Genomic DNA, 12,369 nt, shown 5'->3' with positions numbered 1-12,369 from the left:
AGCAGCTCCCTCTCTACTACCAGATTCCTGACTTTCGAACACCTCATTTACAGCCTTCATGTTGCTTCACTGAGCAGTGCTGATGGCTGGTTCTCAGTCCCAGAGGGTTTACAGTTCACTGTGGCTTCAGATCATACTTCCAGTCTCCTGCCTCATGTGTATGCTATCAGAGCTTCTGTCAGTGCTCCCTGATGAGCTGTTTGTAGTTCTTTCTTCCCAAAAGGTTAATATGCCCTTTATTTTCTTTTAGTCAACTTGCAGTAAAATGCAAATAAGAGTTGAACAGAAGCTACTGAAATACCTGAGTTTGTATATGCACAGGTTATCAGCAGTACGTACAGGACAATCAGACAACAGAGAGCTGCTACTGCCCATCAAATAGAAGCTAAGACTAACATTCTCCAGAGAACTCTGAAAATTGGAACCTACTCATATTTGGCAGGCTAGAGCCACTCCTTGACTTCCCACTTCAGGAACGCCTTGCCAGTAATCAGGAGGAATGACTGCAGCATGTGGAGGCAAATCTGAGGAAGCCTTAAGATTGCTGGACCAAGAACAGTGCTTTGAGGAAGTGGCAGCATTGCAGCCTCGTCAAACATTTAGCACTGAAGGCTACAATGCTGTTTTTCCCATTTTGATTGTTGTGGAGTTCATCAGTTTGCAAAAGACATGCCCCTGGAAACTCTGACTTTCACATGTGGAAGCATCATCATAATTTATGACAACAGCAGGGTGGGGTGGGGAGGGACACAACTCTGCCACAATTGTTTATAACTTAAAGGGCATTATCTGATTTAACTTGTACTCTGAACTGTATTCTTAGCATTTGTTTTACATGCATACCCAGTCTTTCAGCCTGCCTCCTTTCTGCTAATTCTTTGTTCCAAATGCCTTTCCACAATTGGGCAAATGAAGGTGTTCATTTCACAATGGCTAGTTAGCTGCTCTGAGGGGGTGTGAAACTAAGCATGTTGTCTCAGCAGTTCTGCTGAACTCAGTGAGGCTCTCAGCTGCAATCTTACACCATCATAAATGCCTTTTATCAGGCTATTAAGACAGCCAGCTTCTCTGCTATGGCAGATACATGATTACTGCCAGTTGTGATAGTCCTTCGCTGTTGAAACTAGAAAGAGTCCAAACTACCACTAGTGAAAAGCAACTTACGCTATTTACGTGATTCACTGCCCGTCTCCTTTAGTTTATTATTAGCTGTTTCTGCAGACCCTCCAAACCTTCTGCCAGCATAAATTGCCTCAGTTCCCTGGACCTATGACAGGAACACCAGCAGGGGAGCTGCATTAATCTTTCTATTTATTATCAGTTGCTAAACTCAAGTCACTTTCTTTGAGACTAACACTGGTCCTTCCTCTACATCTGATCACAATATATATGATCTTCCACACAGCAGTCAGTTTAGTTTTATGACCATTTTTCACGAAGACAGGGATCTTGCCATGAAACATAGAGCATCATTCTGTGTACCTTTTGCAAGCAAATTTAAGGTAGCACATTCAAAGTATTTTTTTTTCAAAAGAAAGACCCACACAGCTAAAAATAAATAAATGAATGGAGGAATTTTCCACTGTAAATGTAATACAAATAATTTTTGAACACATTTGCAAGAGCACAACAAACTAAAGATGGGTGCTTTTAAAATACTCTGTAACTTTTTGAAGATACATTGTTCTTTCTTGAAGTCCTTTCTAATCACAGAAAATGTTTTGAATCATGTAGCATAGCTACTATATTTATCTCTTTTCATAATCTCCCCTGGCTTGCCTCTCAGAGCCATTAATTCAAAGCTCCATCTGCTACAGTTGCTCATACTGCAGGTGACATTTATGTTAGGTTTGTTTCCTCAGAAGAAAATGTATAAGAAAAGGTACTCTGACAGGGCTTTATATCCACTTCACAGGCTGCACATAAAGTATAAAGATCAGCCACGTAACTATTGACAGAAACAGTGAGAGAACAAGTGAAGACAACAAGATGTGCACCAAACATGCCCTCTTCTTACAAATGAGGTGGAATTAATTGCATCTATCATACAGTCCTCCAGGAAGTTTAAAACACAGTGTGAAAAATGTACAAGGAGACAAGAAAACTGCCGTCCCATTCTAAGCTCTTTACTACTCCTGGTCTAGTTAACACAATCAGTCTGGGTCTATTCCACACACACAGAAGAAATCTGTTAACAACAGAAATATTACATACTTTCAATAACAGAAGTTGGGGCTTTTAATTTTTTACTTTTCCTTTCAGAACTGCTTTTGTAAACAGATAACAAATAGGTCGGCGATAGGTTGTTTGGACATGATACAAAGATGACAGGATTGCCCCATGACAGAGGTGAAGTAACTAGATGACGGTTACATAGGCAGTATCTAGACTATTTAGCTGATATAATTAGAGATCAGAAACCTAAAAAACAACTTCTCTCACCCTATACCTCCAGCGTTTGCTGGCTAATCTCCTCAAAGCAAATTTTAAAGCAAATGCTTTGATGAGATGGCAGATCCTGCAAAATCTGGGGTAAGTTGCTGAGCATTTGAAAGCAAACCATCTTCTACCAGCAAGAGTCTTGGTGCGTTCAGTGGACTGACCCTCAGGTCTTTATAACCCTAAGGGGGCAACTCTTTCTCCAGAAATCACTGGACCAGAGTAAGTTCACCATTTTCGTTTTCTGTTTATGCTAATTCTTACTTCATGTTAAAATGTACTGCCAATTAGATAATTTCAGATACATTTACCCAGGACAAAAAACGCAGGAGAGATGCTGAAGAAAGAAGTGTCTCTGGAATCCCTCCCTACCTTTGACTTTCTTTCAGGCCCAGAATAACTACAGTTCCCTTCTAACCTTCAATTCATGCTGGGCTGCGTAGCAGAGAAAAGTAGAAGTACAGACAGAGACCACGAAAGAGACAGGAATTGGCAAGGTCACCAAAGAATAGTAGAACAAATCACTCTCATAGCTGAACTACCATAAACCATTTCCCTCTTTCCCTGTCATTTATTCAATGCCTAAGCTGAAGACAGAAGTAGCAGAGAACACTGAAACTCTCCACTTGACAGAGTTTAGTAAAATACTCCTTGCACGTGAAAGTATTTACAAAAGAAAGAGATGGGATACTTCTTTTTCCAAGTAGCAGTCAAATATAAAGACAAGATCACCTTTGGATCAGCATCACTATTCCAGTTCTGCACCTACCTGGGAAAAGAAAAAGATCAGAGCAGGCACTCTTTTGAACAGTTTTAAACAGTGCTTTCTGTTGTTTCAGATTTCAGTGCCAGAAAGAAAATTTTCCTTTTTTTTTTTTTTTATATATATATATTTTCCTCTATTGTCCATGAAAAATAGCCAGTCTATGTACTCAGAGGAATGCCCCTACCTTGTTATAATAAAGAGTGAGTCTATTTTTCCATGCAACACACATCATTTCCATCTGAATCTCAAACCTAGATTGATACCTAATGTCATGTCACTGTTGTGACCTGACCCAAGCAGCCCATGGCAAAACCAGTGCAGGACCCTTTGCGGGACACCTCCCTGACAACACGACATTACAAAGCCTTTACCAAGGCCTTCACAGTGTGCTGTTTGTTAGGGATACTGAGCCTTCCTCAGGAACTGCTCAGCAAAAACCTTATTTCTCCTGACAGTCCACAGCAGAAAACAGAGACTACAGTTAGTGGACTCTTTGAGACTTCCACACCTGAGTCCAATGGCAAGAACGGGGAAAGTCTGGGAAGGTAGCAGAGACAAGGCACAACAGAACAGCTAGCAGCCTCTGTGACAGAGCTGGAACTGTGTCAAGGACAAAGTGAGGGGTTCACATGGTACTACGGCAATCCATAGGTCTTAGGGCAGTCTTACCCAAACGTATCATTGCAACACTCCAAGATCCTCCGCCTAGCCCCCATAGTGTTTATAAATTTGCAGGTCACACAGCATTTTGGAGAGGAAACCATGGCATACAGTACAGATTGATGTGCATTCTACTGATTTATATATCTTGCAAGGACAGCTTTGTCAAAGACAGAGGCATCTGCTGGCTAACAGGAATCCGGTCTTTTATATACATGGATAAGTGCCTACCCCTGCAAAAATCTAACTATATTTTGCTAATGTTTTATGCTAATCTAAGTATATTTTGTTTTGCAAGAGTGAGGATCACCTTAGTGCAACAGCACCAACTGTTTTGTTATTAGCTCCATTACCACAATGGCTTAGAAAGAGCTACCCTTGTCACTACCAACATGCATATAGTCACACAAGATCTTTAACTTAACACTTACACATGCAAATCCTTAGTTGGAACCTCTGTTACCTTCAGCATTAATATTCTCAGTAAACTGATTTTTCTTTAAAAATAAGTATTATGAAATCTGTGAGTTTCTTTTCACAATAGGTTGACACTGATGTAGCCGTGAATCCTGATGGGAGAGTAAGCTACTTTTTTTTTTTTCCTTTTATATACATATATATATATATATATATATATAATTTTTTTTCTTTTTCTTTCTTTTTTAGCAAAGAACTGAAACAGGAAAAGGCATGCCATGAGTCGATTCTCCAGGCAGGAGTTATAATGAAAGCAGTACAGGCTGCACTCTTCACAATCCACTCTTCCTTATAGCATTAAGGTTGCAAAAGCTTATTCCACTTCCAATACTGTAGGCACTACCCATCATCAAAAATATCAACACTACAAACTCATAACTCAAGACTAGCAGCTTTTAAGGTATGATTTATAACAATCATTCCTTTGAAGAAAACTAACAGGTAAAGCCCGTAGAAATTAAACACTGTAGTTTCGCTCCAAAATGAGGCTGAAGAGTTCCCTCAGAAATACAACTAAGAACTTTTCCAGACACAGAGATCTGTATTTTATCATGCCATGCACCATACAGTTCAAAAGTCTCTACTCCTGTTCAGAAACTACTTGCTAAGCAGAAAGAGAAGTAGCTGAACAAGACCACAATCACAAGGGCAGTTCTACCCTTCAGGAATGTTACAGAATGGGATTAACAATGCTACCTGAGTCAAATACCATTGTGCTGTCTTAAGTGCATGAAGGCCACACTGAGATGCAATAGCGGAGTCGGTAACCAATGTTATGTTAAATGCATGTTTTCGGTGAGTAATGTATCAGTCCTCTCACTATAGACTTGGTGTTACAATGAACCTGGGAGTCAGCTATTTTGCCTAGCTTGATAGTTTTAATTTCATTGCTTGAGAAATAAGTAAATCAATAAATAAAGGTTAAGAAATACAGCTGCAAGCAGAGCAAAACTTCATAGCTACTAGCTGCCCATCTGGAATACAATGATGACACGTTAGCAGAATAAGACAAGGACTTACCTATTTTGTTGGAAGAGAGACAGAACAACACAATACATTTGTTTTTCACAAAGATGCCATAGGAGATGAAGTTCAAAAATTCTTTCTTACCTAGTCCAGTTTGCTTCAGGACTTGCTGAGTTCTCAGATGCTGTAACAACAAACAAGAAAAAGTAAAAGCTTGACAGCTTTCAAGACACTTGAGATCTTTGGCATTTCTCCAGCTGTTTCAAAGTAACAGGCTACCCAAGCGAACAGCTGTTGATATACAGGAGCCCGATTGCATGCATTACGGTTCTGTTGCAAAGCTGATTAACAATAAAAGAGAATAAAGTGAAAAAATAAAGTTTGCATCCTTACCTGACATAGCTCCTGGTGGCCATGTGCTGGACTTGGCAAAAGGTGCTGTCCCTCTGAGCAATAAACCTAGAACGGCTGAAGGCTGAATTATTAACAAGAACATGAGGAGTTCTCAAGCACATGATGAATGAAACAGAAATCCAAAACTTATAGCCTGATTTACTTTGTAAAGGGAACTTAAGAGAGTTTCCTGAATGCTCGTTCAGTTGATCTATTTCAAACACACGATGGCACATGGAAAGAAGCAGCGTGATGCTTTACTGCAATGCAGGGTAACGATGAACACAGTCCCCTAAACCATTTTTATAGTAATCTCTTACAAAGTGGAATTTGACTATAATGGAAATGGCTGACTTTTATTACATGGCTGTTGTATACGTTCCCATTCCCCTAGTCGCCTCTCTTCAGTCATTAGCAGCTAATGTGCTTCCAACGCTGTGTTTTGGCCTCCAGCTTTTTTGTACCTAAGACCATAGATGTGCTCTTCAAGCAGCTGATAATTGCACCGACACAGTCTCTAAGTTCATACAGTATTTCTGGTTTAAAATTGGGTCATCCAATTAACTTTGAATATGGCACAGCTGGAATGAAATCAATGATTTCTGGGCAAAGGCTGAAAGTTCTCTAACATAACTTTGTGTCTTTTGATACTGCTGATAGCAATTAGAAAGTAGCAACCAACATAAGAAGCCTTGCCAGGATGAAAGAAAAAATTGACATCAATTTCTCCTCTCAAGAGAATTTTCTAGTTCTTCTGTATTATCTTCTGCAGAATTCTTATTAATACTTGCACTGCCGTGCAGCACACTCTAATGATTAGCACAGCTTTCAGAAAGTGACCTTATCTATTCAGAAACTCAGGTTCCTAATTCTAGGGCTGGCAGACACAGGACTTGTGAACGTTAACATGGAAGTTGGACATGCAGACTGAAACTCACAGCAATGAGAACACAGGACCAGTATGTGGAGCCAAGAGATGGGCAACTCTGAGGAAAAAGCCATACCTGAAACTCGGTCTGCATGAGGGAAGCAACTCAGTGCCTCTGTGCAACTGGGATTGAGAGCCTCAACTTGCTTCCTCTGCTTAAGTAACTTCCCCCTACTGAAATTCACTGCTCTTTCTTATACCTTGCTCTGGACTCTCTTCTGCACTGGCGTTTTATCACCTGGTCAAGTATTATTTCCAAAAAGTCTACTCGGTACCCAAAGCACAAGGACAAAAATAGAATCAAGAATAAGGCAAAGTGCATTTCTTACGCATTTGGTGGGTAGGACATTAGAAGTTTGTATTTGAGAGGAAATGGTAAGTAATTTCTTGCAGCGACTTTAGGAAGTCTGTACAACTTACAGACTTCAGAGAAAAAGGAAAAAAGTAATTGTGGGTAATAAGACAAAGTACTGGAAGGGAGAAACATGAAACTGAGACAAGGAAAGTAAAATAGGAAGGGATGGAAATACGTAGAGCTTCACAGACACAGTAAGAGACACTTGATATAATGGGAACAAACCGTAAGGATCTCTGATATTGAATTATATGATAAACAAAGCAGAAGCGTAATCAGCAGGAGGAGAAAAGTACATGTAGAAGATCAGAAGGAGAAACTGAAATTGGGATATGATGAGGAATTTTTTTTTTTTAAATAACAAGTATAACAGGTATATATAACTAGGTATAACTAGTAAAATTCAGACCTAGAAGGGCCACCTAGGAAAAAAAAAAAAAAAAGCAAGACTGGAAAGTGGCATCGGTACACATGTATGAACATCCAAGAGACAAATTGAATCCCAGGTTTGAATCTCAGTCAAATGTCTGCCTCTCACATTTAGACACATAGAAGTTGAATAACCACTTCCTGCTTCCTATGAGTAAAACCCTGCTAAATAAAAGACAGGAAGTGTGTATTGATTCATACAGGTGCTATCTGCTTTAGAAAATACATCATTTTCAGTTATTACACACAATGTGGGCATAATAATTTATTGCAGGTTAAAAACAAACAGATTTTTTTTCAGCAAAATTAACAGCTTAATATATTGTTGAAGCTTTCAGCCAAGAACTCTGGGTCCCTGGAAATTACATCCCTTTTAAGTGTTTCAGGCTGCTTACCACAAAAATTGATGGGCTTAATGTAAGCATTACTCTGTGAATTGGAGGGGTAAATGATTCATAATAGTTCCTGCAGTAGTAGCGGTGTGAGCAGAAGACAGACGGAGATGGAATTTTCTTGTGAACCATGGAAAATGCGTGTAAGGTGAGAAAGGTCCATGCTCAGCCAAAAAATACACTGTCCTTGCAGAATGTTAGACAAACAGCTGCCTGAATTGATGCTTGTAATTATGCCATTACCTCAGGTATGCTGAGCACATTCACCAGTATACCACTCACGCCTCCCTCCACAGTCAATATGTTACCATCAGCACAGAACAGAAGAAAAGAAAATTGATTTCAGTTACTTCAATTGTCATCAACCATAAAGCCATCATGCTAAACTGGCAAACAACAATACATTTTCCACAGCTTTATAGTTTCTCCTCATAATCCGACCAATGAAGTAGCGTAAATAAGAGCAGGAGGAGCAACGAAAGATGCAAAAGGTCATGTGCTAGCTTTAACTCTTCCCTTATTCTGAGACATTTTTACCTCATACATGCACTACTACTAAAAACTACTCACCTGTCCAGTTTGCTTGGTGTCTGTATGAGTTTTTTTCACTGTTCTTTTATCTTGCTAATCCTTAGGCTCTCCCCTCATCACACTCTCTCCTCTCTTGTATTTGCTTGGATTAGATCGCTGGAATTTACCTCTAGAAATGAAGAAAAGGGAAGTTTGTAAGAACTAACAGAAGAGAAGCTACAGCTACAAACACACAATATCATGCTAAGTGCTGTTCAAATGACAGTTTAAAACTGTGGTTAGAAAAAAAAAATCACTGGGCGATTTTCCTTAAGCAGAACAAAAGTAAAACAATCCCAGAATTTTCAGTATTTCAAAACACCTTCCTGAACACAAACGTTCTTTGAGGACCCTCATAGCACTCACTGCACAGTCTACAAACACTTTGTTCGTTATTCTCTTCTTCACTTCCTCTGTGGCAGAAGGCTGGTAAAGACTCTGTTTTTCTGCAATACAGAATGTTTCTCTTCCTCAGGACAAGCTTGCACTCAGGCATCCTTTGTTAGCGAGCTGCTCCAGCCATTAGCACAGCAAGAACCATTGTCTTTGTCCACTGAACTTTTTATTCTGAATGCATTTGGCAAAAACACTGCAAAATTGGTCCTGGCACCTCTTAAAGCAACTGAACAGCTACTGTGCTTCCACTAAATCTTTCATCCCTGTAGTTATAAAGACAAAAATACAGGTATGTTTCTTCTTTGGATGATACTGGAAATATTACTTACTGTGCACACACATCAACAGGACAGAACACAGTTCTGAGGAAGGAATCATACAGTCATCCTCACTCTCCAATGCACAACAGTGTATTGCTGCAGATAATATTCCTGTAGGCGCTTAATAACAGAGCACCACGTGCAGCAAGCATCAACACAAGAGTGTGAAAAAGTTTGTATTTTCCCTGTTTCCGCACTGACCCATTTGCACGTAAACTGACCTTTAATTTCTGAAGAGTTTGACCAGGCTTATACCTGTAACCTGTAATCACCTTGCTTCTGGACAGACTACCATATGAAAATATTAACCCGGGAGCAAAGTAGGTCTGCTTTGTGCTAGTCAGATTTTTATTTTTGGAACAGAACTTGGGTCAACTCTTCTATTTTTAGTTAATATGCTATACTGCCAATAACCTACATTGACTTGAATAAACACTAAAGGATTAAAGGATATAATGTCGGAAAAAATAATATATGAGTTTGAAATCATACATCAGGAATTAAGTGGACTTTAATTCTGGGGTGTAAAAAGGGTCTAAAAAAAAAAAAAAAAAAAGAGGTTCAACATATTTTCAGAATACATTCCACAAGACTCAACAGTAAGCTAAGATATAACCAACTCACTGCTTTTGCCAGAAAAACCTCAGTAACTACATCTGGTTTGCTGACACTTAACCAGTATTAAACATCTTCATATAGGAATAGTTTTTTAACGTAATTATTTCAAAGTATCTCAAAACAAAACACTAATCCTTGGTTTTCAACATGCAATGAAATTGTAATTTTAGAATGGGGATTTTGAAGGGAATAATGAAGTGAATAATTAGCTTTTAAACATTAAAACTAAAAACTATTTTCTATTTATACAGAACAGAATGTTTAGAGAAGTAACGAGAGATTTTATAAATTCTCTATTTGCATCCAATATTGCTTGACTATGATATCTTTTCTTTAATAAATGACCTGTCTATGTACTAAGGAAGAAGAAAAATACGCATACATTTGTTTAAAGGAATCAAATATTGTAGTACTTGCAAACCGTATCATGGTTCATTAGTCATTAGCAGGTCACTCACAGAAGTGCTATAGAGAAAGTCGGGCTTAAATTGGTACTTGGGGAACATTTCTTCAGTTGTTCAAGGCTTTGTCCTGATGTGCCTGACTCCTGTCACAATTACTTCTCACATTGTAGAAATCATGGAGGGTTTTTCTATTCGAAGACTGCTTTCATATAAACATTGGAAACCTGACAGAGGTAGCAGCGACCTGCAGGGGCAAGCTACCAGCAAAACCGCCGCAGATTGGCTTGGCGGACACAAGCACGGCGGCCTTCTGAGGGCACCGGGGAAAAAAACAAGATGCCGGCGGCAGAGCCGAGCCTCGGCGGCGCAGACCCCCTCAGAGTTACCTCAGAGAGGCGTCAGCCCCAGCCCGCCTCGTGTCGCCAGCGCACTGCCGGGCAAATGGCGGCCGCCATTTCGAAGCCCGGCTCCGCTGAGGCGCGATTCCCGCTCCCGCCGCCCCATCCGTGGCGGGGCGGCCCCGCGGGGCTGGGGAGCTGGCAGGAGCGGAGCGGAGCTTGGCCTCGCCTCGCCTCACACGGGTGAGGAGACGCGGTGCTGCGAGGCACAGCCGAGCAGCCGGGGGCCGCCCCGTTCCGAGGCGGGAGGAGCGTTCCCGCCTCTGGCCGCAGCCGGGGCAGCGCTGAGGCCCCGCAGGCTTCGGCGCGAAATTACCTCAGAGCGGTAACGGCTGCTGGCCGCGGTAAGGGCCCGCGGGCTCTCAGGAAAGGCCGATTAAACACCGTAAAAGAAGAACGATAGTTAGTGAGGTCTTAAAGAAGTAGTCAGAGCAAGAAATGCGTATAAATGCGTAATTAGCATTGCATTTCTTTCAGTGAAACTTCAGTAAACACCTCAGTAGTCGCTGTGTCTGCTGCACTGTCCAAAACCAAACTGAGAGCGCGGGTCCCGCTGTGCTGGGGGAAATTGTTCCGGGGAAAGAAATGCTTTATAACGCTTTTCTCTTACCTTTGAGACCTTTATGCAAAGCAGTACTGCGGCTTAGCCATGACCATTTTTTCAGGTTATTTCTGGTTGCTTGATTAGGAGAAATGCGGATAGGTGTTTCTCTGATACACTTTGTTTCAAAAAAAAAACAAACAACCAGGAGGCTGCTCACTTGCTCTCAGCATGCCAGTACTTTTTTTTCAAGCCACCCTCAGGGCTCCTCGCTCACCTTCCCCCACCAATCTCACCATAAGCATTTTGCCAGCTAATTGCAACCACCCTCTACTTCTTCCACAGGGTTTTTATCTGTCTCATATCCTTAGAGATCCATAAACTTAGCAGGCCTTTTTTCATAGTCAAAAGCACGCAGTTCAGCTCTGCCTTCCCCAAGGCCTGTGTTTTGGGTGACAATTGCTATCATTCTAATTACTCTGTTACGAATAAAGAGCAACTACTGTATTATCAACTTCAGTCAGGTCTGGCTTATTCCAGTGACCAATATAAGTGTAAATGTGAAAGAGTTGTATCAGCTCTTACCTGTATTTCTTAGGGCTAACAAAGAGTCTGTAAGTAATATTTTTAATTAAAAACTAATAATTAAGAGGAGGGCTCCTATATGATACATCTTTTCTTAATTATTTAAGATGCAAACTTTAAAGACTGAGAAGCAACGATAGCCACAAAATGCTTCCTACACTCCCTTTCTCCAGTGCTTTAACAGACCAATAGTTTCTAACAGTGAATTGTCATCATTCTGACAATACTTTTTTTTTTATTATTTATTATTTTTTCTCTTGATTCTTGATTCTGAGCTTTGAAATCCTATCCACACACATTTTTTCTTGCATCCACATTCTCCTAAACTAATACAAAATAATCCTTTAGCAAAACTGAAAGTAACCGAAGGCAAACCTTGATTCAGATAGGAACATAGGTTATCAGCATTTTTTCTGAATTTAGCCCTTGGCAACATTAGAAAGAAACTGAGATGATCTGACAGTGTCCAAGAGGCTTTGCTGAGCAATGCTCCTTTTCATATTACTGCTGTTTTGTTGAATTCTTCTACACTGGTGTACACAAAAACCTTCATCACAAGCCATTGTTTTCTCTGTCCACAGTTGCAAAACTCCTGCAGTATATAATTATATAAATAGTATAATAACAAATAGTAATAGACAGCTCACACATCTAGTCAAGCTGACCCTCTCAGACAGCCAGCAGGCTTGTCTAAGGGGGATCCAAATGCCCTTATCCTACATGCCCTAAGTT

At 40.3% G+C, this 12,369-nt stretch overlaps 1 protein-coding gene across 11 annotated transcripts in view; it reads right to left on the bottom strand.

The window, feature by feature from the left end:
• Positions 1-8,501, bottom strand: part of MYO3B (myosin IIIB) — a 192,474-nt gene extending 183,973 nt beyond the window's left edge. For 3 of the 11 annotated variants that reach the window (XM_035332273.1, XM_035332274.1, XM_035332276.1), the window contains exons 1-3: positions 5,865-6,040; positions 5,702-5,767; positions 5,453-5,492 (exon numbers count right to left, since the gene is read on the bottom strand). In XM_035332273.1, the coding sequence (XP_035188164.1) occupies positions 5,453-5,492; positions 5,702-5,767; positions 5,865-5,937 (179 nt within the window). In that variant the 5' untranslated portion in view covers positions 5,938-6,040. Of the gene's footprint in view, positions 1-5,452; positions 5,493-5,701; positions 5,784-5,864; positions 6,043-8,375 lie in introns of those variants that run through there. The other 8 variants (XM_035332284.1, XM_035332281.1, XM_035332278.1 and 5 more) reach the window with 5 other exon arrangements.
• Between the last annotated feature and the right edge of the window lie 3,868 nt (positions 8,502-12,369).

Source organism: Oxyura jamaicensis, chromosome 7 (assembly GCF_011077185.1).
Source record: "Oxyura jamaicensis isolate SHBP4307 breed ruddy duck chromosome 7, BPBGC_Ojam_1.0, whole genome shotgun sequence".
In the NCBI taxonomy this organism is placed as follows: domain Eukaryota; kingdom Metazoa; phylum Chordata; class Aves; order Anseriformes; family Anatidae; genus Oxyura; species Oxyura jamaicensis.
This window is presented reverse-complemented; position numbering and strand designations above follow the sequence as displayed.